The 22,955-nt window shown below is 39.1% G+C and overlaps 1 protein-coding gene across 2 annotated transcripts in view; it reads right to left on the reverse strand.

Annotated features, from left to right (window-relative positions):
* Positions 1–22,955, reverse strand: part of LOC130905518 (astrotactin-2-like) — a 573,899-nt gene that overhangs the window by 445,821 nt on the left and 105,123 nt on the right. For both annotated transcript variants that reach the window (XM_057819019.1, XM_057819018.1), the window contains exon 2: positions 668–855. In XM_057819019.1, coding sequence (XP_057675002.1) covers positions 668–855 — 188 coding nt within the window. The remainder of the gene's footprint in view (positions 1–667; positions 856–22,955) is intronic.

Genomic DNA, 22,955 nt, shown 5'->3' on the forward strand with positions numbered 1-22,955 from the left:
TCCCCCGCACCCTCCTGTTTCCCGCACGGAAATGCGCAAGGCCAAACCAGTTCTCCCCCAGAAACACAAGTTCCCCAAGCGAATAAGGCAGTGGTCACCACAAAAGAAAGACTAAAGAAAATCCATCGTTATGAGACAGGCGGCAATGAGGGAAAAGTTTAACCCGCTGTCGCGGCCACCAAGCGTCATCTCTCAGTTAGGTATGAGTGAATAAATTGTTACTTTACTATCAAAAGCTCTATTTGTCTGGTTATTCATGTTATTTTGTAAAAGGAAAACATTATTCAGATGTTTGGGATGTAACTAAAGCAAAACAATAGTCATGTTAAAGTCAAAGTTATGTTTGAAATGTATGTGTTTACAAAAAGCTTATTTTCTCCGTTTTTTCATCGGAAAGTGGAAAATTGCTCAAACTAAGCTATTTTCTAATGCTGATTTCTAAAGAATGGAAAAAGATATGAACTTACTTTTTTTCTGCTGAAAGAAGAGAGTCTAGTCTTTCTTTTGGTGGGTTCCATGTTTATAAAGCAATAGAACAGAATTTTCTGTGGGCCTTGCAAAATCAGTCAAAATCCAGTAAAACGGCCGGGAGCGAAGGGCCTTGCTCCGGTGAAAATGGCTGGGAGTGAATGAATTAATAGGTAAGATACAATATTCTCCTACTTACCATTACCGAGATGTGCAACAGATGCATGTGTTCATGTGTGACGTATACTGGCTCCCGTGCAGAGGCCTGTGTGGTCTGGTCCGCTGTTTCTGACTCCGTCATGGAGACGTGGAAGTAAAGTGTCCCGTTCTCCAGCCACTGCTGCTTCCAGTGCACCTGGGCAATGTCTTCCCCCCTGCCCGACATCTCTGCAAAGCAAGAGAGCAGAGATTTTTCTAATGTTACGTTTAAACTGAGGCTGAATTGTGATTTTTCTTTCCAATAGTATGATTTCTAGAGCTGGGAAAAAATATCATCCAGCGATATATCGCAATCCTTTTTCTCACAATTCAAGTAACGATACTTTTTTATGAGTATCGATACTTTACATACTTCTAATGCGTTGCGCCAACGCAGCACCGGCAACAAGCCAACAAACTAGAGATGTCCCGATCCCTCCTGCTGCTTTTCTTGCTCACCAGTGCACTGCTGCTTGCTTGTTAAAGTTAAGAAGTATTTAAAAAAGACAAGTATTTTTCTACGTTATTCTTGTTTAAAAATAATTCAGTGAGACAGTAACATGTTTAAAACTATTTATTTATTATTTTCTTTTTTTGAACAATTTTTTTCCGAAATCGGATCGGGACTCGATATAAAATGTGAAGTGTTTTAAATCATTTTTGTTCAATTTTGCACAGGAACAGTTGCTGCAACAGCCATTGCACTTTTCTATGTAAAAAAAAATAAATAAATGTCAAATCTCATCAAGTTTAAACAAAGATACATGCCTCTGTGTTTTAATAAATTTTAAAAGGTAATATGTTGCCACAGTTGAAGTATCGCAATACGTATCAAATCACCACAAAGGTATAGGGATACGGATCGGATCATGACAAAAGCGGATCGTCCCAGCCCTATTGATTTCCATTCGATTTACGATTGTTTTCTGTGCAAATTCTACAAAGTCATATCAAAAACATGAATTTACATAATACCTTAAAAACATGGAAACCCAAATATTTAATTTTGGTTTCAAAAGGCAGCTACGTTTGCTTCCTTTCATATCTGGAATGGCCCAATTTCAACAGGAAGATTTAATGCCCTAAAATCAACAGGTTGATGCATAATGTTCATGAAGTGGCCCCAGAAAGCCCAAAAATGTACTTGAAGTAGACTGAAAGTACCGTAAAATAAACAAGGAAGTGACCCAAAATTAGCTCCTTTCCTGCCATTGACAACAATAGACATCAGAGCTGGGAATCTTTGGGCACCTAACGATTCGATTACGATTACGATTCGGAGGCTCCAATTCGATTATAAAACGATTATTGATGCACCCCCCTCCTTTTTTTTTTTTTTTTTTAAATGTTTTGTACATTAGTTCCAAAATTGTTCAAAAATACTCTCAGGCTAAATCAAACTACTATTTCAGTATCAAGTTAACATATAACAGTAAACAAATATACAAAAATAACAGTAAATAAAAAAACTCCAGTCCCCATTCTGTATCAGCAGCTTTAAACTACACTCAATTAATTTAATGTTGTGAATCAACCGTTAAAGTTGATAAAACTGCTGCCGTTATTCCGTAATTTCCCTTTTGTCTACTTTCGACATGTGAAAGTTTTAAAACTATTTTAAAGATAGATTCAAGTCAATATTTTACCGATTTAGGAGTATTTTAGATTAATTAGGTTCGCTTGGAAGTAGAGCTGTCCCAAACAAGTAATTTTCTCCCGATTAGTCAGCCGACTATTTTTACGATTAGTCGACTAATCTTATAATTTTTTAAAATTATTATTATTATTATTTTTTTTTTACAAATTTAGCAATGAAATTTTTGTTGACGCTTATCAATTCACAAAAACATTTTGGAACACTTAAATTCTTAATTGAAGTACAAATAACCAGATAAATAAAAATAATACATCACAAATAAACAATGACTTCAAATGCTGATAGAATTAACTTGTGCAAAAGAATGGAATGTGAACAGATTCAGAACACTGACTTCACCTTTCCAAAATGATTCAAAACAATTCTTTAAAAAAAATACCTAGCATTAATATTATAGTATAATGTAGTACTATATATAATAGTATTATTCATTGCCAATCAGACTTTTCATAAAGGGTGTCATTTTAAATGTATTCTTAGTGTAGAATCTGAAGTATGTGGGATTAACTCCAGAAATCGTTATTTATATGACGAACATGCTTTTATTTTGAAATGTTCACCAGAAGTGCGTTAGCTAAACCGCTAATTTAAACTTTACACTCCGCAAAAAAAAAAACAACACTTTTTGTGATTGCATGTGGTGTCAGTAATACATTTTTTTCATTTTGCAAATGCTGTTAACCAGCGATTTTTCATGTTTGAAGTGTCACCTTTTGACTGCAAGTTTTGGAGAAGGCTGCCTGTTTTATAGCCGGCTAAAGTAGGTCGTCTTTTTTCCCCCATTCACCTCAATGTAGCAATGCTAACGTATATAGTGTTTAATATAGATGTGTTTTCTTATTTTGTATGTCTGAACTTTAATTCTACAGCGTGTTGATGAGAGAAAAGAACTGGAGTCTCATATGCCATCAGCACGCACGCACAAATGGATGCACGCACGCGCAGCGATAAAACGCAGCCGTGAAAATGACCGCCCTTAATTTTATTTACCATGCGATAAATGGACTCATTGCATATCGCAACAGGCTTAGCAACTTTAATAAAACATGTCATTAGTTAGTTAGATGGACTTACAGTCTCCTGTTGTTATCATTCACGGCCGACGTGCAGCCAAGCTTGGCATTGAAGAGACAGAACACAACAGTGTACCCTCCTTTGTTTCTTTAAAAATAAGTCAATGTTTTGGACTCTCTGGTGCGCTTTTTTGGCTTTGTGCCGCTTTTCCCGCTTGCATACCAAGCGTCCAACATTCTGAACTCTCCGCACATATATATATTTTTAACCCTTCATTAACCGTCGACGGGATGTTGTGCTCGTCGACGGATTTACGTCATCGATGACGTCGACTATGTCGACTAGTCGGGACAGCTCTACTTGGAAGGTTCGCTACAACAGCCTTGCAGGGAATTGTACTGCTTTAAGATGGCGGCCGTTTACTAACGCCCGTATCTAGCTTTCTGTGGATGTGCTGCTAACGCTAACAAATCTATATTGCATTTAGTCCTATATAAATGATATCTACTGTAACATTATATGGATGTACTTTGTAGCAGCAGTCAGGTATGTTGTTGTGTTTTTTCGTGGCATGAGTTGAGCTTGAGCCGTGAGTTGAGCATTGGCATTACCCGAGGGGCCAGGTAATGAGAAGCATGCTGTTTAGCTACTCTCGCTCCGTTCCTCATTGCGTCCCGAAGACCGCGCGGCGCGCTGAGTGTGTTTTACTTCCGCTTTACTTGGCATATTTCAATAATCGGAATTTGGATGTTTGTGAATCGTTCTCGATCTTCCACGGCCGAATTGCGAATAATCTAAGAATCGGAAATTTTGCACACCTCTAATAGACATCCAATCTTTCAGTGCCATTGACGGCGCTAGATGTCCAATTTTTTTTGACTGGTAGGGGCTAATGAACATGCACTGCTCACATTTGGTCAGACATTAAAGTGAATGTTCATTCGCTTTTCTTAATCAAAATAAAATAGCTAGCTCAGTCAATGGCAATTTATGAGTTAACAAGGGGCAGAAAAGAACAAATTTATTAGTAAGCCCTGCATATCCTATAGGAAAATTGTAATGTCTAAATCTGCTATTTCAATGTAAAATCGATTAATCTTTCAGCTCTAGTTCAAACTCAGAAAATAAATGCGTCAGCCAGGGATCATTTGAATAAGCTGATTTGAACCGTCATAACGTTGGCTTAGGGAGAATTACAGTCAAACCTCACCACGTGCAAAATTTGCACGCAGATAAAGAGGAGCCAGAATTAGTCAGAAATTGGTCTACGTTGGAGTTCAAAAACTTGCTCAAGCATAAAAAAATATAATGAATGAATCACATTTCTTTTTCATATCATATCTGATGTTCTTGTCATTTTGAGAAAGAATATCCCCTAATGGAAAAACAATAGGCGTATCAAGCTCAATTATTTGCCTGTCTGCTGCAGGGGCAGGAATGCCGGCTCGCCGTTCAGGGAATCCGTCTTATCTGAATTAATCACTGTGCAATTTGAAGTAAATATAAAAAATGCATTAGCTCCGGACTAGTGCCTATAAATTCAGCAGAACTGGGAGCTTTTTAAACCAACAGTGATGGAAACTTGGACAAACTAATTACCATCACATCTAGTGCTATCACGATATGGTCCATTTTATATCGATATGCTGAGGTATAATATATGTATGTTTTACTATTGTAACCTATTTATGTCACACTGCTGTTGCCATAGCTGTGCGCTCCCTGTGGGTGTGGTATTACAATATAAAAGAACCCATATGTGATTTATCATGTTGTTCCACTCAAGTTGCGGCCTTTCATGTACTTAGATTAAGGAAGTACATAACAAAAACTGGCAACGAACACATCTGGACCTATGGCAGCTCGGACGACGGGGACAGAAATCGTGCCACAGTTACTGCGTGCTAAAATGCTTGTGCAACTGCATGCAGGTCACAGTGGTATTGTGAAAATGATAGAACTGGCGAGAAGTTATTTTTGGTGGCCAGGATAAGACAAAGAGATAGAAGAGACGGGAAAAAGTTGTTCACCTTGCCAGAAGATTCACAACATTCCACCTGCAGCCCCACTGCATCCTTGGGTTTTTCCTCAGGACCCTTGGTACCGCATTCATATTGACTGTGCAGGGCCTTTCGAAAATCGAATGTTGCTGCTTACTATCGATGCCTATAGTAAGTGTCCAGAGGTAGCTATCATGAAATAGACAACATCGGAAAAGAATTGAGAAGTTAGGAGAGATGTTTAGCAGTTTCATATATAACGGTCGTGTCAGATAACAGCCCCAGTTTGTGTCAAAAGAAATGGTTGAATTCCTGCAAGCCAATGGGGTTCAAACACATCAAGTCGGCTCCCTATCACCCGGCAACCAACGGCTTGGCAGAGAGGTTTGTGCAGACCTTCAAACATGCTCTCAAAGCAACACAAGGGCAAATTACGCTACATCAGAGACTACATGAATTTCTTCTCAAATACCGAACATCTGTGCATGCAACTACCAAGGTATCGCCAGCAAGCCTATTGTTTTCTCGAGAGCTACGTACTGGCATGGACCTGCTGAAACCACCAACCCTGAGAGACATTGTTCAAACGGATCAACGGAAACAAGTCAAGGACACAAACCTATATTCCAAGAATCGAGCGTTTGCATCTGGTGACTCTGTTATGTCCCGGAGTTATCAGAATAAGGAAAAGTGGGCCCCTGCCACCATCATTGCTCAAACTGGGCCTGTTTCCTACACAGTTCAGGCAGCTGGTGGTGTTTGGCATCGCCATGTGGATCAATAGTTGGGAACACCAGGCACTACTCCAGAACTGTCTAGTGATTGGGATGATTGCAGTGTAATTCTACCAGAAATGTCTAGCTTACCGGATGTGTCAAAACCAAACAATCCTGCTCTAATTGTGTCTAATTCACACAATGCACAAATGGAACCTGCAACGGTATTGGAACCTGTTTCCACAAGTGAAAAATCTGAAGTGACTGTTGAATGTCGTTATCCTGCACGTGACAGGTGAACGCCCGCTAGATTGGATTTATAAGTAATAAGTAAGATGCATTAACATTTACCTTGTTAATTTACCTTGTAAATGTTACTGTTCAAGGTAACATTTACCTTTGTAGTTTTTATAAAAAATGTTGCCTGTTTCTCTGTTTTAATGAAGGCGAACGAAATAATCCCTCGACTTGTTTTGATGGGACGGGTGTTTCGTTTGGAGATGACATTTAGGATAGCTGCTCATAATGCGTTGAAGAACTGCTGGGATGTCTTGCCATTTGCCACCTTGCTGTCCTCGACAATGTGTTGGAAGAAAACACAGGGGGAGGATTGACGGTCGTCACATATGGATAAAATGGAAAGGACACTTTCTTGTATATTGACTTTTGACAAAGCTAATCAAATGATGCACAGTAGATGTGCTGGGGTCCACATTATCGCGGACAGCAAGTTGGCTGATGGCAAGAAATCCAAGCAGTTATTGAACGCAACAACAGCAATACGTCGCTCATCTGCATACGACCACAACTTTATACTAGGGTTGGGAATCTCTGGCATGAAGCCGATTCGATATGTATCTAGATACACAGGTTACGATTCGATTAAAAAAACGATACATTTTTAAGGCCGGGCGATTCGATACAATTCGATACAGTGTAAGAACAGTACGGTTCGATAGAGTGAAAATGATACGATAGTAAACATTTGTTGTGTGTGTTTGTACAGTATTTTAAACATATAAAAAAGACCACATTTCTAATATAGCTAAATTAAACAACAAAATTTCATACCAATGTTATGTTTTATTTTTTTATGAAAAAAAAAAAAAAATAAGGCTTACTATATGACTGTCATTTTGTTGGATGGGATTGATAATAAAATATAAATCCAGTGACAGACAACAATAAAGTGCAGTAATTGAATTACTGTATTTCCTGGTGTTTTTAACATAAGAGGTAACTAATTTAAGTGCAAACTTTCAACATAAACATCTTACAATATTTATTATATGCATAAGCTCTAGAAAAAAAAATAATTAAACCTGCTAGTGTTATCATAAATAAATAATAAATTATGCTTTACGACTGGTATAATTGGTGGAATAAAAACATGGCATTTTAGACAGACAGGTCAATAATCATTACTTTAACCTTATACACAGCAAAGTCATTCACTTATGCCTGTGCTTCCTCATTTTTTATTCCTTATCACTGTCCATATCTTTTTTGAAGGGCAGATTTTTCTTGAAGAAGATCAACTAATCCACATGTTCATGTTTAAGTAGACTGCGTTTCGTGGAAACAATATGCCGCCCTTTCCATCATCATAGTGGGTTATTTTTCAGGGTTAAAAACTCACGATCTCTGTACCGTTCCACACTTCACACAAGCTCTGTCCCATGCGAACAGATCTGGCTGGCTTCATCACTTCAAAGTCCGACTTTTGTTTTCATGGGTGTGTTGAAAATCAATCGCTCCACGTCACTGGCGTCGGTGATCACAATGTCCATTGTTTTAGCATGTTACTTCGTTGCCACTACTAGTTTCGTTTTGGGCTCTAAAGAAAATGCTACGGACCGTGCATTACAGTGGTTTTGTTAGCTCTCGCGTTGTTATGACACGCCCGAGACAATCGGGTAATGACGGCAACTAGTAGCGGTTCTGCCGAAATGCATGGGAAGTTGAGGCAACCACGACTGTGAGTAGTGCTTGTCCATATTATATCATGCATGTGGTCTCGATCTAAGTGTGCTGTGTGGTGAATGACACAAGCACAGCATGTGAAGTAAAAGCTAAATTATTATCATATTAAGCAATGCATTAGAAGCCGATTCTTGTGCTCGCGATAGCCGAATTCTACCTCTACGTTACTATCGGTTCAGTGAATATTTAATGGCTAATTACTGTCGAATGGTAACTTTACTATCGATACATCTGTATCTCTCACCTGTAAAACCGGATATCCGGTCGTATCGGTTTATCGTTCTCAAGCTTACTTTATACCTACTCCTTCCTTCCTACTGCAACTCTGCCTGAAGATGTAGAAAAGAAAAAAAAAAAGCGATATTGGATGATTTCTCGCGGCACACCTGACAATCTCTCAGGCACACTAGTGTGCCGCGGCATACCAGTTGAAAAACACTGATATTGGCCACAAAATTAACATTTTCTTCATCACCTAAAATGATAGTTAGAAAAAAGGCAAATATTAAAAAAACAATTTAAAATAAATCACAGTTTCAACTATATATTTTTTAATGTATTTTAAATGTATTTTTCTTCTTAATTTCGTAGTACAGTATTAAACTCCAATTGGGAGTGCTGTACTGGCTGTGAATGTTCATGTTACAATGGAATTGATGGCCAAAGATATCTAATGCATTTTGACTCGTTCATAAATAATGTTTTTTTTTTTTTTTTTTTTTTTTTTTTCCCCTTCAAACCATATGGCATTGCTGTACTTGAATCTCAAGCTTTCTAAAAGGGTAATGAGGTATAAGAAAGGTGCCAGAGCAAGGCTTTAGGGTGGGAAACACGTGATGTGGCTGTGTGTGATCTGGTATTTTATCATCCGGCTGACAAGGAAGCAGACATCTCGTGGCATCCATCAGCAGGGCAGGTAGCAAATCAAGAATGGCGCCAAATGCGGCTGGTTATTAACCTACTGACTCCAGGCTTCGGTGTCAGGGGAGGCTTAGCAGGGATCTGCCTCGAGATGCAGGCAGGGTGCGTGGTCGGGGTCAGTTGTGTCAGAAAACGGCCAAGATTATCTATTAAAATCAGCAGGGTTTAGTCAATGATGAGAATTAACAGTGACTTGCAGCAAAAAGAATGACCCCAAAAAATCATGTAGAGTATAAGCTGCACTGGACTATAAGATGCAAGTGTCAACATTGTATTTACACCAAAATACATGTATCTCATTAGCCTGTAAAAATCCATAAATAATCCACACTGGACTATAAGAAACACTTCCATTATTTATTTATCCTCCATATTCGCAAAGAACATTGAGTCTATCCTAATCAATCAAGCCCTAATACAAAAAAACATAAATCAGGTAACGAAGATCAATGCAGCTACGTGCCTAGAATATACCGACCAAATTTCATTGTGAGCTGTCCACGGATAACAGAGGGATAGCTCAAAATAAAAGTGTACACATCAACAACAACTACAAAAACAACATGACTGATCTTCAACCTATAAAATGAATCGGCTAAGGTTGTGCACAAATTATATTTTAGTTTAGATTTGGATTGTACGGAAAAGCTTTTTTAATGTATTTTCAAATTAAAATAAAAACCAGCTCGACAACAAAACAAAATTTTGGAATAGGCCTGCACAATATATCGTTTGAATATCACCATCGCGATGTTCGCATACGCAATAGTCCTGTCGCGGGATATAGGATTGTTATTATTATTTTCTTAACACGTACACTTTTGGTTCGCTTCATAAACGCAGTGTGTCCTGTATCCCTTTTAGATAAAGCAATCTTCATCATTCACTGATAAACCCCTTAGCCAGAGTGCCGGTGGAGGTATAAGGTACAAAATCAAACCTTTCTTATTTTCAACATATGTCATATGCTATTGTTTAGCCACAACTGGATTCATTACCTCATTACTATTCATCCTTCACACAGCTGCTGGAAACAGAAATGTCATTCAATCCATGTGCAGGCGACCGGGTGATTAGGATTTTACGACACTGTGCGCTGGCTGTCATGGGAAACGCGGTCTTCCTTACGGCAAAACACTACCACTTTTGTCCACTTGCGTCGCTAAAATCGACCAAAACTGAAACGTTACCTAGTGTTGCTTCAAATCTATCACACAACAATAAAAGAATTACAGAAACTAACATTTTTATAATCAAGAATATGGTGAATTGTTTAAAGTATATAAAATGAAGAAACAAATTTAGAATACAAGGATAAATAAGAAAAACAAGGGGGAAACTCAGGAAAAACAATCTAATAAAATACTGAATCCAATACACTAATACAAAAACATGGTGAGTCAACCAAAGTCTAGTGAAAATTCTTCTAGTTTTACTATTGCAATATATATTGCAATATATCGCAAACCCCCAAGAGTCGCAATGTGTTTTTTTTCCAATATCATTCAGCCCTATTTCGGAAAGAAAAAACACGGCTCGTCGAGTAGTGACTCCCAGTCATTGCTAAATGTCACGCCCACCTGCAGGACATACCCTGAACTAGCACCACGTCAGTAATAAAGACAATCAGGAAGCAGGGGTCTACAACAGGTGTGCCCAAGTCCAGTCCTCGACAGCCCCTATCCAGCTTGTTTCCCATGCCTCCCTCCGACCAACACACCTGAATCAAATAATCAGGATTGTTATCAGGCTCCTGCAGAGCTTGCTCATGAGCTGATCATTTGATTCAGGTGTGTTAAAGAAGGGAGACATGGAAAACAAGCTGGATAGGGGCTCTCAAGGACCGGACTTGGGCACCCCTGGTTTACAAAATTGCAAGCCCGGTGATCCGCACGTACTTTTAAAACCGTCAGGGCTATCAGAATGCGCCAACACTGGCCTGGTGGCGGCAGTAAAAATAATGTGTCGATTTAAAAAAATAAAAATAAAAAATAATTATTATTTCACATTAATTTCCAGTGGTTCCGTGTTTTGATGGCCTTACACTATCCCGATCAAAGACAATTTTACAGTCTATGCAGCCAACCGTTGCTCTCCGTGGGGCGTTAAAACACCTCGTTTGCTCATTTGCTCCCGCGTGAACATGCACAACCTGATTACTTGTGTTGATTGATTGTCAGTATCTCAGTATCCACCTCACGTTATACGGCAAGACGACATGTTTCTGAAATCCCCAGTAGGCCTGCACAATATATAGCTTGAACATCGCCATCGCAATGTGCGCGTGCGCAATAGTCCTAACGCAGGACATGCAATAGTTTTTTTTTTTTTGGTTTGTTTTGAACACATAAACTTGTTTTGCTTCAGCAAGTGTGCTGAGACATGGCCTCCTAGATCCCTTTTATATATAGAGATAGAGCCCTTAATCTGGATTAAACGGTATTATATGAATACAGGTAGTCCCTAGGTTACGACGTACTCGACTTACGTGATCTCAACTTTAAGACGCAGGAGTCTCATCCGCCATTTTGTCTCCAGTCATTTTTTTTAGCTGCATAAACAGCACCTTATTGTACCTGGCAGTATCTTATTTTTTACCTTACTTTATGAAGATGACATTTTCTGTCCTCACTAAACGTGAAGTTGTTTCATTTTACGGACTGCAAACAAGTCAGTTGTGCTTTTTGGAACTTTTTACTTCCTTTACGTTTTACAATTTATAAAGCTGTAACACACATATGTACGATTATGTTTAAAAAGACACATCTTTTAACAATAAAACACTTGACACAAAGATGTTCAAACGTTCATGTAGTCTGATCAATATGTAAATTTAGTAGATGAAATTAGCCTAATTTGCCTAAAAAAGTCAGCTAATTTAAATGCTACAAATGCTATCATATTTACAATTCTCATAGCAAATCTCTCACACATAACTCTCCCGCAGCCCCACCTCCCAGCTCCCAAGAAAATGTTTTTTTTTCGTGTGTTTGTTTCCCAAAAACATTCAAATATATTGGTAAGTGGTCAGTGGAGTTGATTTGGGTTTATTCATGTTTCTGGTTGGTTATTTGTGTTCATGTGTCTGTGGTGCACCCCGTAAAGTTGAAAACGGGTAAATGCTGACGCCACATGCCAGTTTGCTACACACCGACGATACACAAAAATAGTCAAAATCATTAACATCATTTTAGCGCAAAATGATGGAGGATATGGAGTGAGAACTGGCTATACTGGAGTGATTATGGAATGATTATGGATGTGATTATGGAATTGTAATAGGATTATCTGCACTAGATTAATGTTTTTTGCACTGTTCTGCTGAACTTTTCATTAAATCCACCTAAAAATATATATTATTTATGTTTTGCAAGAAAATTTTTCTTTTTCATGATTATTGGGATCAATAACCGATACGTTGACCTGGGCCAGTGGTTTTGCTAGTGGGGCCAGTAAACTTCAATTTCCCTTATTGTCTACCCCTGGGAAGTGACATAAGTCCAGCATGTTTTACTCTTACCAGAAAATGATTGTAATTACAAATGCTTTGGTAGTAATATCTTCAATGATTTTGCTTGCAATGGAAAAACACAAAAGAGAATGGGGGAAAAAATTAAATCATTATCATTTTACACAAAACTTCAAAAATGGGCCGGACAAAAGTATTGGCACCCTTTGAAAAACCATGTGATGCTTCTCTAGTTTGTGTAATTAACAGCACCTGTTACTTACCTGTGGCACATAACAGGTGGTGGCAATAACTAAATTACACTTGCAGCCAGTTAAAATGGATTAAAGTTGACTCAAACTCTGCCCTGTGTCCTTGTGTGTACCACATTGAGCATGAAGAAAAGAAAGAAGACTAAATAACTGTCTGAGGACATGAGAAGCAAAATTGTGAGGAAGCATCGGCAATCTCAAGGCGACAGGTCCATCTCCAAAGACCGAATGGTCCTGTGTCTACCATGCGCAGTGTCATCAATAAGTGTAAAGCCCATGGCACAGTGGCGAAACTCCCTAGATGTGGACGGAAAACAAAAATTGATGAGAAATTTTAACCGAAGTTTGTGCGGATGGTGTATTAAGAACCTCGACTAACATCCAAACAAGTTCAAGCTGTCCTGCAGTCCGAGGGTACAAGAGTGTCAACCCGTACTATCCATCGGCGAAAAGGGACTCTATGGTAGAATACCCAGGAAGACCCCACTTCTGACCCAGAGACAAAAAAGCCAGGCTGGAGTTTGCCGAAACTTACCTGAGAAAGCCAAAAATATTTTGTGAGAATGTTCTCCCGCACTATCTGCCGGGGTCTGAATTAAAAGGGACTCTATGTTAGGATACCCCACAAGCCTGAGAAATCCAAAAACATTTTGGAAGAATGTTCTCCGGTCAGATGAGACAAAAATAAGAGCTTTTTGGGAAAAGGCATCAACATAGAGTTTACAGGAAAAAAAAACAAGGACTTCAAAGAAAAAAACACGGTCCCCACAGGCAAACATGGCGGAGGTTCCCTGATGTTTTGGGGTTGCTTTGCTGCATCTGGCACTGGACTGCTTGACTGTGTGCATGGCATTATGAAGTCTGAAGACTACCAACAAATTTTGCAGCATAATGTAGGGCCCAATGGGAGAAAGCTGGGTCTCCGTCAGAGGTCATGGATCTTCCAGCAGGACAATGACCCAAATACACTTCAAAAAGCACTAGAAAATTGTTTTAGGGAAAGCACTGGAGACTTCTACAGTGGCCAGTAATGAGTCCAGACCGGAATCCCATAGAACACTTGTGGAGAGATCTGAAAATAGCAGTTTGGAGAAGGCACTCTTCAAATCTCAGAGACCTGGAGCAGTTGGCCAAAGAAGAATGGTCTAAAATTCCAGCAGAGCATTGTAAGAAACTCATTAATGGATACTGGAACCGGTTGTTCGCAGTTATTTCGTCTAATGGTTGTGCTACCAAGTAATAGGCTGAGGGTGCCAACTTGTTTGTTCGGCTCATTTTTTGAGTTTTGTGTAAAATGATAATGATTTTTTTTTTTTTTCATTCTCTTTTGTGTTTTCATTGCAAGCGAAATAAATGAAGATATTACAACTAAAGCATTTGTAATTGCAATCATTTTCTCGGAGAAACTGAGCATTATCTGACAGAATTGCAGGGGTGCCAATACTTTTGGCCAGCAGTGTATGTATACACATCATCAAAAGGCCTGCAAAGTCAAGATTCTCGTTGAATTTAATCATATTGCCATCAATGCCTTTTAGGACTTTTCAATGATTCGCGGTAACACTGAATAACTGACAGCGAAACATGAAAAAGGCTTGCTTCTACAAAAATGCCTTTCAAGTGCCATCTCGCCTACAAAGGTGAAAGGTCTCCAAGGTAACTTTATGCCCTCCAGTTAGCGAGTCGGTCAGTTTTAAAGGCAGTATAAAATAGCCTTCCGATACTTCCTTCAAATGTTGAAAATACACAGGTCAACTTCAACCGCTACCTACCGCTCCAAAAATAGAAGTAAAGGTCACAGTTTTAGACTGAATGAAAAGAAGCATGGATTTCCTATGTGGCTATTTTCCCAGTAAATCACCTTTTAGTCCTTGTAATGCTCAGAAGGTGCACTTTCTGCCACTGTAATAAACCTGTTAGACCGTCTACGCTTTTGCTGACACAACATATGATAAAATTCTGTGGCGTGTGAAGATTTTAAAACCTGAAACCCCCGCAAGCAAAGCTGTTTTTTTTCCTGTCCCGCTCAACTGGCAGGGTGCCAATTGGTCCTTTCCCCACCCTCCATTAAAAGCAGCACTTTATGCCAGTGAGATGTACCCTTGCCTTATAACTTTAACACTCGTGTCAAATCTGCTACGGAACATTGCTCGGATGGCTTTAAACAACTTGTCACTTTGATTCAAATTGAAAATGATTTGCATGTGGGGGGAAAAAAAGCAAAGTTTTGCAGTACATTCAAATGCACCGATGTCAGCGAGGAAAATTTCTAGGAGTGCATTATTTACGTTCATAACTAGCAATTGCAAAAGTTGTAAGCGTGTTATTTAAGCACAAAAGTAGGTGATTGCGAGTGTGTCCTTGTTACTGTTGTCACAACGCTAAGATTTTCAACTCATTTTGAAAAAGAATGTTGATTTTCATGATATATTTCAGTTTTTGGTTTGACAACAACAGACATCCAATTCATTTAAACTGAAAGGAATTGCTATGAATTGACATGCTAGACATCCAATTAGCTTTGACCGGGAGAGTTGAATGTGCGAATAAATGTTCATTCACCCCCTCCCTGTCAAAATGATTTGGACATCTAGCGCCTTCAACGGCATCCAATGGGTTTACAGGGAAAATGAAAAAATATCATTCATTACGATCAAAAGTAGTGCAAAATAAAACTCACTCTATCAATGCTTTTGCAATCAAATATTGTATCCAGATACAATCAGTATTAATATCATCATTAATATCTTCAGTATTAATACTTTTGACCAGTGTTGTTAATAACGGTGATAGAGTACAACGGCGTTACTAACGGCGGTATTTTTGTCAGTAGTGAGTAATCTAATTAATTACTTTTCCCATCTTTGCAAGGCCGTTATAGTTACTGAGGATGTAACGGCGTGCGTTACTAAGGTGGTTGAATGACGCAAAAATGTCTGAGAGACACTGAGAGAGCAGAGCGGGAGAGGGGAGAAGGAAGTTGTGACTCCGTTGCAAACGAGATGCTAGGTGGCTCGGAGCATTAGCATAGCATTCACGTTCTCGCTAGCATTAGCATTTAGCATGGCGAGTGCCATGTTAAACGGGAAACTTTTTACACACAGTTCGTGCCGTTCAAGTGGGTACGATTAATTTAAAATAATGGACTGTTTTCCAGTTCAAAATGCATTATCATCACTAAGGACTACACTAGGATGGATAATGGCCTTATACGTGTAATTAGTTGGACTATACGGCATGTCGGCTACACTAGTATGCCGTTTATCCGGATTAGTTGTGAGACGGATAATGTAGGCGGGTAATGTTACTCACCGCCTACGCGCCGCCCAATATGGACTGCTGTCTCCGTACAACATTCCGATACTCAGGAAGGGACGTCATGCCATCACTGTTTTTGGTGCGAAAAGCCGAGCATGCTCTCCTTTCACTCTTGCTCCTGAATGATGCGTTCAATTGCGATCACGAAAAAAAACAGTGATCACTACACATTCTAGACTGTCATTATTTTGTGATTTCGATATTTGCCGCGGGTAAGTAATGAGTTTCCGGTTCAGAAGTAAACCGCACGGGCGATGATGTAACACATTAGGCTTCTCCTTTCTACGCATGTGTAGTTTGCGCAAATGCAGGCATACCTTGCAGAAGCGGCGGGGCCTTAAACGCACCTTAAACGAAGTGTGGACAGGTATAAAAATAGTCGGTAAAATACCCTGGAGAAAAATTATCTGTCCTAGTGTAGACGTAGCCTGAGTGGGCTTTACCTTGTAGAGGCTGCAATATAATAATAATTTCTTTTTGATTAGCAAAACTAGTCACTTGCCCTAAAGTTTTCTTGAATGAAGTATCCATAAACCGTGTAGGATTTATTTTATTTTATTTTTATTTATTTTTTTTTAAATCAAAACAAATAGAGCAAAGATAGAAGAGGGAAGAGATTCAAGCTTCACCTGCATATTGAAAAATGTATATACAATGGTATGAAAAAGTATCTGAACCTTTTGGAACTTCTCACATTTCTGCATAAAATCACCATCAAATGTGATCTGATCTTTGTGAAAATCAAACAGATGAAAAAACAGTGTCTGCTTTAACTAAAACCACCCAAACATTTATAGGTTTTCAGATTTTAATGAGGATAGTATGCAAACAATGACAGAAAGGGGAAAAATAAGTAAGTAAACCATCACATTTAATATTTTGTGGCCAACTCTATGGCACCAATAACTTCAACCAGATGCTTCCTGTAGCTGCAGATCAGTCTGGCACATTGATCAGGACTAATCTTGGCCCTTTCTTCTCTACAAAACTGCTGTAGTTCAGTCAGATTCCTGGAATGTCTGGCATGAATCGCTGTGTTTAGGTCATGCCACAGCATCTCAATGGGGATCAAGTCTGGACTTTGACTTGGCCACTCCAGAACGTGTATTTTGTTCTTCTGAAACCATTCTGAAGTTGATTTACTTCTGTGTTTTGGATCATTGTCTTGTTGCAGCATCCATCCTTTTTTTAGCTTCAACTGTCTGACAGACGGCCTCATGTCTTCCTGCCAAACATCCTGATAAACTTTTGAATTCATTCTTCCATCCATCATGCTTCACGGTAGAGATGAGGTGTTGATGTTGGTGAGCTGTTCCATTTTTCCTCTGCACATGACGTTGTGTGTTACTCCCAAACAATTCAGCTTTGGTTCAATCAGTACACAAAATATTTTGCCAAAACTCCTGTGGAGTGTCCAAGTGCCTTTCTGCGAACATTAAACGAGCAACACTGTTTTTTAGACAGCAGTGGCTTCCTCCGTGGAGTCCTCCTATGAACACTATTCTTGGCCATAGTTTTACATATACAGTAGTTGATGTGTGCACAGAGATATGTGCCAGTGATTTATTTATTTTTTTAGCAGGCACTCTAGGGTTCTTTTTTACCTCTCTGAGTAATCTGCGCTGAACACTTGGGGTCATCTTTGGTGGACAGCCACTCCTTGGGATAGAAGCAACAGTGCCAAACTCTCTCCATTTGTAGACTTCTGTAACTTCTCTGACTGTCGATTGATGAACATCCAGACCTTTAGAGATGGTTTTGTATCCTTTCCCAGCTTTTTTTTTTTTTTACAAATCAACAATCCTTGATTGCAGGTCTTCAGACAGCTCTTTTGACCGAGCCATGATGCACATCAGACAATTTTTTCTCATCAAGACAATTCTTGCCAGGTGTGTGTTTTATAGCGGGCAGGGGAGCTTTAAACCACTCGTCAGTGATTGAGCACACACCTGACTTAAATTGTTTGGTAAAAATTGGTTTCAATTGCTCTTTAAGTCTGCTTAGGCAGAGGGTTCGCTTACTTATGTCCCCCCTCTGTCATTGTTTGCATGCTATCCTCATTAAAATATGAAAAGCTATAAATGTTTGGGTGGTTTTAGTTCAAGCCGACACCTTATTTTCATCTGTGTGATTTTGACAAAGATCAGATCACGTTTGATGGTTATTTTACGCAGAAGTGTAAGAAATTCCAAAAGGTTCGGATACTTTTTCACACCACTGTCTATATATTAGGGGTATGATGGTACACACAAGTCACAGTTCAATATAACAGAAAAAGGTGTTTTTCTCACAGCATTTGAAAGTTAAAGTTTGTATACCATTACACTTCTATAGGTGAAATTTTATTTTTATTATTTATATTTATTTTATTTTGGGGGGGGGGGGGGTTGAAAAAGAGTTCAATTCAATCAGTTACTATAAATATATTTGATGTGAAAGACGTTATAGAATGGATCATGAAATAACGTGTAGAACATGAAAAGTAACGTCAGTTCCTTTGCCGAGTAACGAATTACTCTTACGTTGCGGTAACTGTGTTACTAACTCAATTACTTTTTGGGAGAAGTAATTCGTTACTATAATTAATTACTTTTGTAAAGTGAGATTAACAACACTGCTTTTGAAAACTCTAGTCCTTGTATTTCTACAGTAAGTCATGTCATTGGGCTCCATGCCAGACATCACTGGGATAAAAGGTGTGCGATGCCTCAAAGCCTGCTTGTAATTCATTTGTGAGACTATATGAGAGTCATGTGTGCATTTGCGCGTATAAACTAGGTTGAATCCAAGGACAGGCCATAGTGACGCATTAATGAACTTTTTCATCGATTCTCAATGGAGGAGGGGATAAACACATTTGCCAAACAGTTAAGAAATCTGGGTTTATATCTCCAGGACCCTCGATCGTACAAGCAGTGAAGAAAAATGATGTTTAAAAACCACAGTTACTACTAAGGTACAAAAAAAAAAAAAACAAAGCTTAATTCATCAATGCCATTGACGGTGAGAGATGTTCAATCCATTTGAAGTGGGAGGGCTGGCCTTCCCATTTCAAATGGATAACATGCAAATACTAGTTTACAAAAAGTTTTTTTTTTTAAGCGGTTGTTCCATTTTTTCCCATTAGACAGCAAATGACTTGAGGAAATCAATAGTGCCTCTCCTTGTTGCAGTCATTTTGCCAGTTGCAATTATTAGACAATCAGTTTCAAAATTGATCAATACTTAATGATTGAATAATCAATTAGTATGCATAGCTCTCCATCCTAAAGAGGGTGTCAGAAAAATACAGAAATACACTGGCAACTGTAACGGAATGGAACTTCAAGGTCAGTTTTCATTAAACCTAGTAGACCGGAGTTACCGGAGTCTCTTATTTCACATTGACCTTCATAAGTGACCTTCTCCTGGTTACACTGTGATGTTGACAGTTCAAATTTAGACCATTTACTCCCCATTTCTCTTAAGATCAGCAATCACCCGGGATTGTCAGGCATAATCAGAGGGCATGTTGAAAAACTGTCAAGATTGGGATCCTGCCACCTCGAGTGTTCTGACAGACAGTCCTGACATGACTGACGCTATGGTTCATACATGCAAGAACACTTCGCTGCCCACCCACACACAACAAATCCTCTTCCTCTACGTAAAAGGTGATCATCGCACTGACACGCTCACTGATTGTTCAAGGCCGACAGCTCTGTGACAGTTTGTCAGCTCGGCAACAAGCCCGCATCATCGGCATTTACCGGGATGAAGGCTGGAACCCAGAGGGCACTCTGCTGTGTGTCATTCAATATGTGGCAGAGCATTTTTTTGCAGGTTGAGTCTGCCTATAGCATTGAATCCTGACAGCACAGAAAGCAAGTGAAGTTTCAATAATTCATTTGAGAAGGAGTAGGCAGTGTGATAAATTCACCAAGAATGCAGGGACGGTTACAATGAGGTCACAATAATGAACGGAAAATGCAAAGCAAAACTATGAAGTAATGAAACATTTCATTCGGGCTTCTTATTGCCAATTCTCGGAATGTCAGTCATTTCTGACGGCATCATGTTGCACATCGGTTATGTTCATTCCTTTGCATCTACAGTTTGACAATTTTGGATTAAGTGGCCAGTTCAAGTACACAGCGAACAAATGCTGTGTTAGACAAACGCATTTGAAAAAACAGATAAAATGTGAGTTTGATTTATCTGCTTTTGACAAAAAATTAAATGTAAATGGCAAATTTTTTTATTTTTAATCAAGTTACTTTATGAAAAACATTTTTGTTAAGTTATATTTGCATAGTCAAGTCCAGTGGTGGATGCTGGTATTTCAAGGAGAAGCTCGTAGTCAGTACACATGTGAGTGCTCCATGACAGTGGGGGCCTTAACGGCACCCGCTGCTCGGTAGGGAAAGAAACTAGAGTGAAAGATGTCAGTCTACAAACACAAGCAGCTACAAAATAAAATAAAAAAAACACCAAAAACAGAAATTCAATTTTCCTCTGGTTGTTTTAACAACAAAAGTGTTGCTGGGATGATTAGGAAAGTCTCCAGTTCAACTCAACGGAACAACGAAATGAAATTTTTAAAAATTATTCCACGGATGTTAAACAACAAGATCACTGATTCGCTAATTTCGCTATCAGTCAAATAGCAATTCAGCCTCAGACAGATCATCCAATCATCATGCAGAGAGACAGAGCGTACAGGAACCAGCCAAGCCTCTGCCCATAGACCTCCAGAGATGCACCACGTCCGATGGGCGGCACAAACCTAGCCTTTAGCCAATAACTTGTCTCCTTTCGCAGTAGTGGAACAACACTCTCAACTTTCGAGACGCACAGCGTCCACACTCTTGAAAGAACTGTGAGACTGTGCAAATGAACAAACAGTAAGCCACGTCGTAACCAGTGATAAGAAGCTGATTCTGGACAAAAGTTGAGCGTGTTGTAGAAAATATTTTGTTAATGACAACAGAACACTTACCAGTATGCATTTGATCACTTATTATTTTTTTATTTTAGCTGAGCTTCTCTTTAAGTCCTAGAGCAATCACCTGTAATAGTAAAACAATCTACAGTGGGGCAAATAAGTATTTAGTCAACCACTAATTGTGCAGGTTCTCCCACTTGAAAATATTATAGAGGCCTGTAATTGTCAACATGGGTAAACCTCAACATTGAGAGACAGAATGTGGAAAAGAACCCCAGAAAATCACATTGTTTGATTTTTAAAGAATTATTTGCAAATCATGGCAGAAAATGAGTATTTGGTCAATACTGAAAGTTCATCTCAATACTTTGTTATGTACCCTTTGTTGGCAATAACGGAGGCCATACTGTAAGTATACATAGTATAGTTATATGCTAGTTATATACGTAGTATAGTTATATACATACAGTGGGGCAAATAATTATTTAGTCAACCACCAATTGTGCAAGTTCTCCTCATTGAAAAGATTAGAGAGGCCTGTAATTGTCAACATGGGTAAACTTCAACCATGAGAAACAGAATGTGGAAAAAAAAATGAAAATCACAATGTTTGATTTTTAAATAATTTATTTCCACATTAGAGTGGAAAATAAGTATTTGGTCACCTACAAACAAGCAAGATTTCTGGCTGTCAAAGAGGTCTAACCTTCTAACGAGGTCTAACCCGGCTCCCCTCGTTACCTGTATTAATGGCACCTGTGTTAACTCATTACCAGTATAAAAGACACCTGTCCACAATCTCAGTCAGTCACACGCCAAACTCCACTATAGCCAAGACCAAAGAGCTGTCGAAGGACACCAGAGACAAAATTGTAGACCTGCACCAGGCTGGGAAGACTGAATCTGCAATAGGTAAAACGCTTGGTGTAAAGAAATCAACTGTGGGAGCAATTTTTAGAAAATGGAAGACATACAAGACCACTGATAATCTCCCTCGATCTGGGGCTCCATGCAAGATCTCCCCCCCGTGGCGTCAAAATGATAACATGAACGGTGAGCAAAAATCCGAGAACCACACGGGGGGACCTAGTGAATGACCTATAGAGACCTGGGACCACAGTAACATAGGCTACTATCAGTAATACAATGCGCTGCCAGCGACTCAAATCCTGCACTGCCAGATGTGTCCCCCTGCTGAAGCCAGTACAAGTCCAGGCCCGTCTGCGGTTTGCTAGAGAGCATTTGGATAATCCGAAGAACACCATATCCACTGTGAAGCATGGGGTAACATCATGCTTTGGGGCTGTTTTTCTGCAAAGGGACCAGGACGACTGATCTGTCTAAAGGAAATAATGAATGGGGCCATGTATCGAGAGATTTTGAGCAAAAATCTCCTTCCATCAGCAAGGGCATTGAAGATGAGATGAACTCTTGTGAAGAGTTACAGAAAATGTTTAGCCTCCATTATTGCCAACAAAGGGTGCATAACAAAGTATTGAGATTAACTTTTGGTATTGACCAAATACTTATTTTCCACCATGATGTGCAAATAAATGCTTTAAAAATTAAACAATGTGATTTTCTAGGTTTTTTTTTTTCCACATTCTTTCTCTCATTGTTGACAATTAAAGGCATCTGTAATATTTTCAAGTGGGAGAACTTGCACAATTAGTGGTTAATTAAATACTTATTTGCCCCACTGTATATATACACGCACAAAAATGGAGCTATCTTTATTTGTAAATGAACTCTTCCATAGGCATGTGCCGGTTACCGGTTTCAAGGTTTACCGTGGTATTAAAAGGTCACGATTTCAAAACCACTAAAATTTTCCGTCATACTGTAGTACGGTATTAGCTATTTTTTATGTCCCAAAAATGAAGCGACAAATGGAGCGGGAGCGCTCAACCCTCCCCCTCTGGTTGTTGCTATGTCCGTCAATGATGTATGGGAGAATTTTGGCTGCCGAAAAGAAGTAGATGGCCGCAGATTAGAGGAGGAAGGACATCCCATGTGCAAGACTTGGTTGCGGAGGG

This window comes from Corythoichthys intestinalis, chromosome 17 (assembly GCF_030265065.1).
Source record: "Corythoichthys intestinalis isolate RoL2023-P3 chromosome 17, ASM3026506v1, whole genome shotgun sequence".
Lineage (NCBI taxonomy): Eukaryota > Metazoa > Chordata > Actinopteri > Syngnathiformes > Syngnathidae > Corythoichthys > Corythoichthys intestinalis.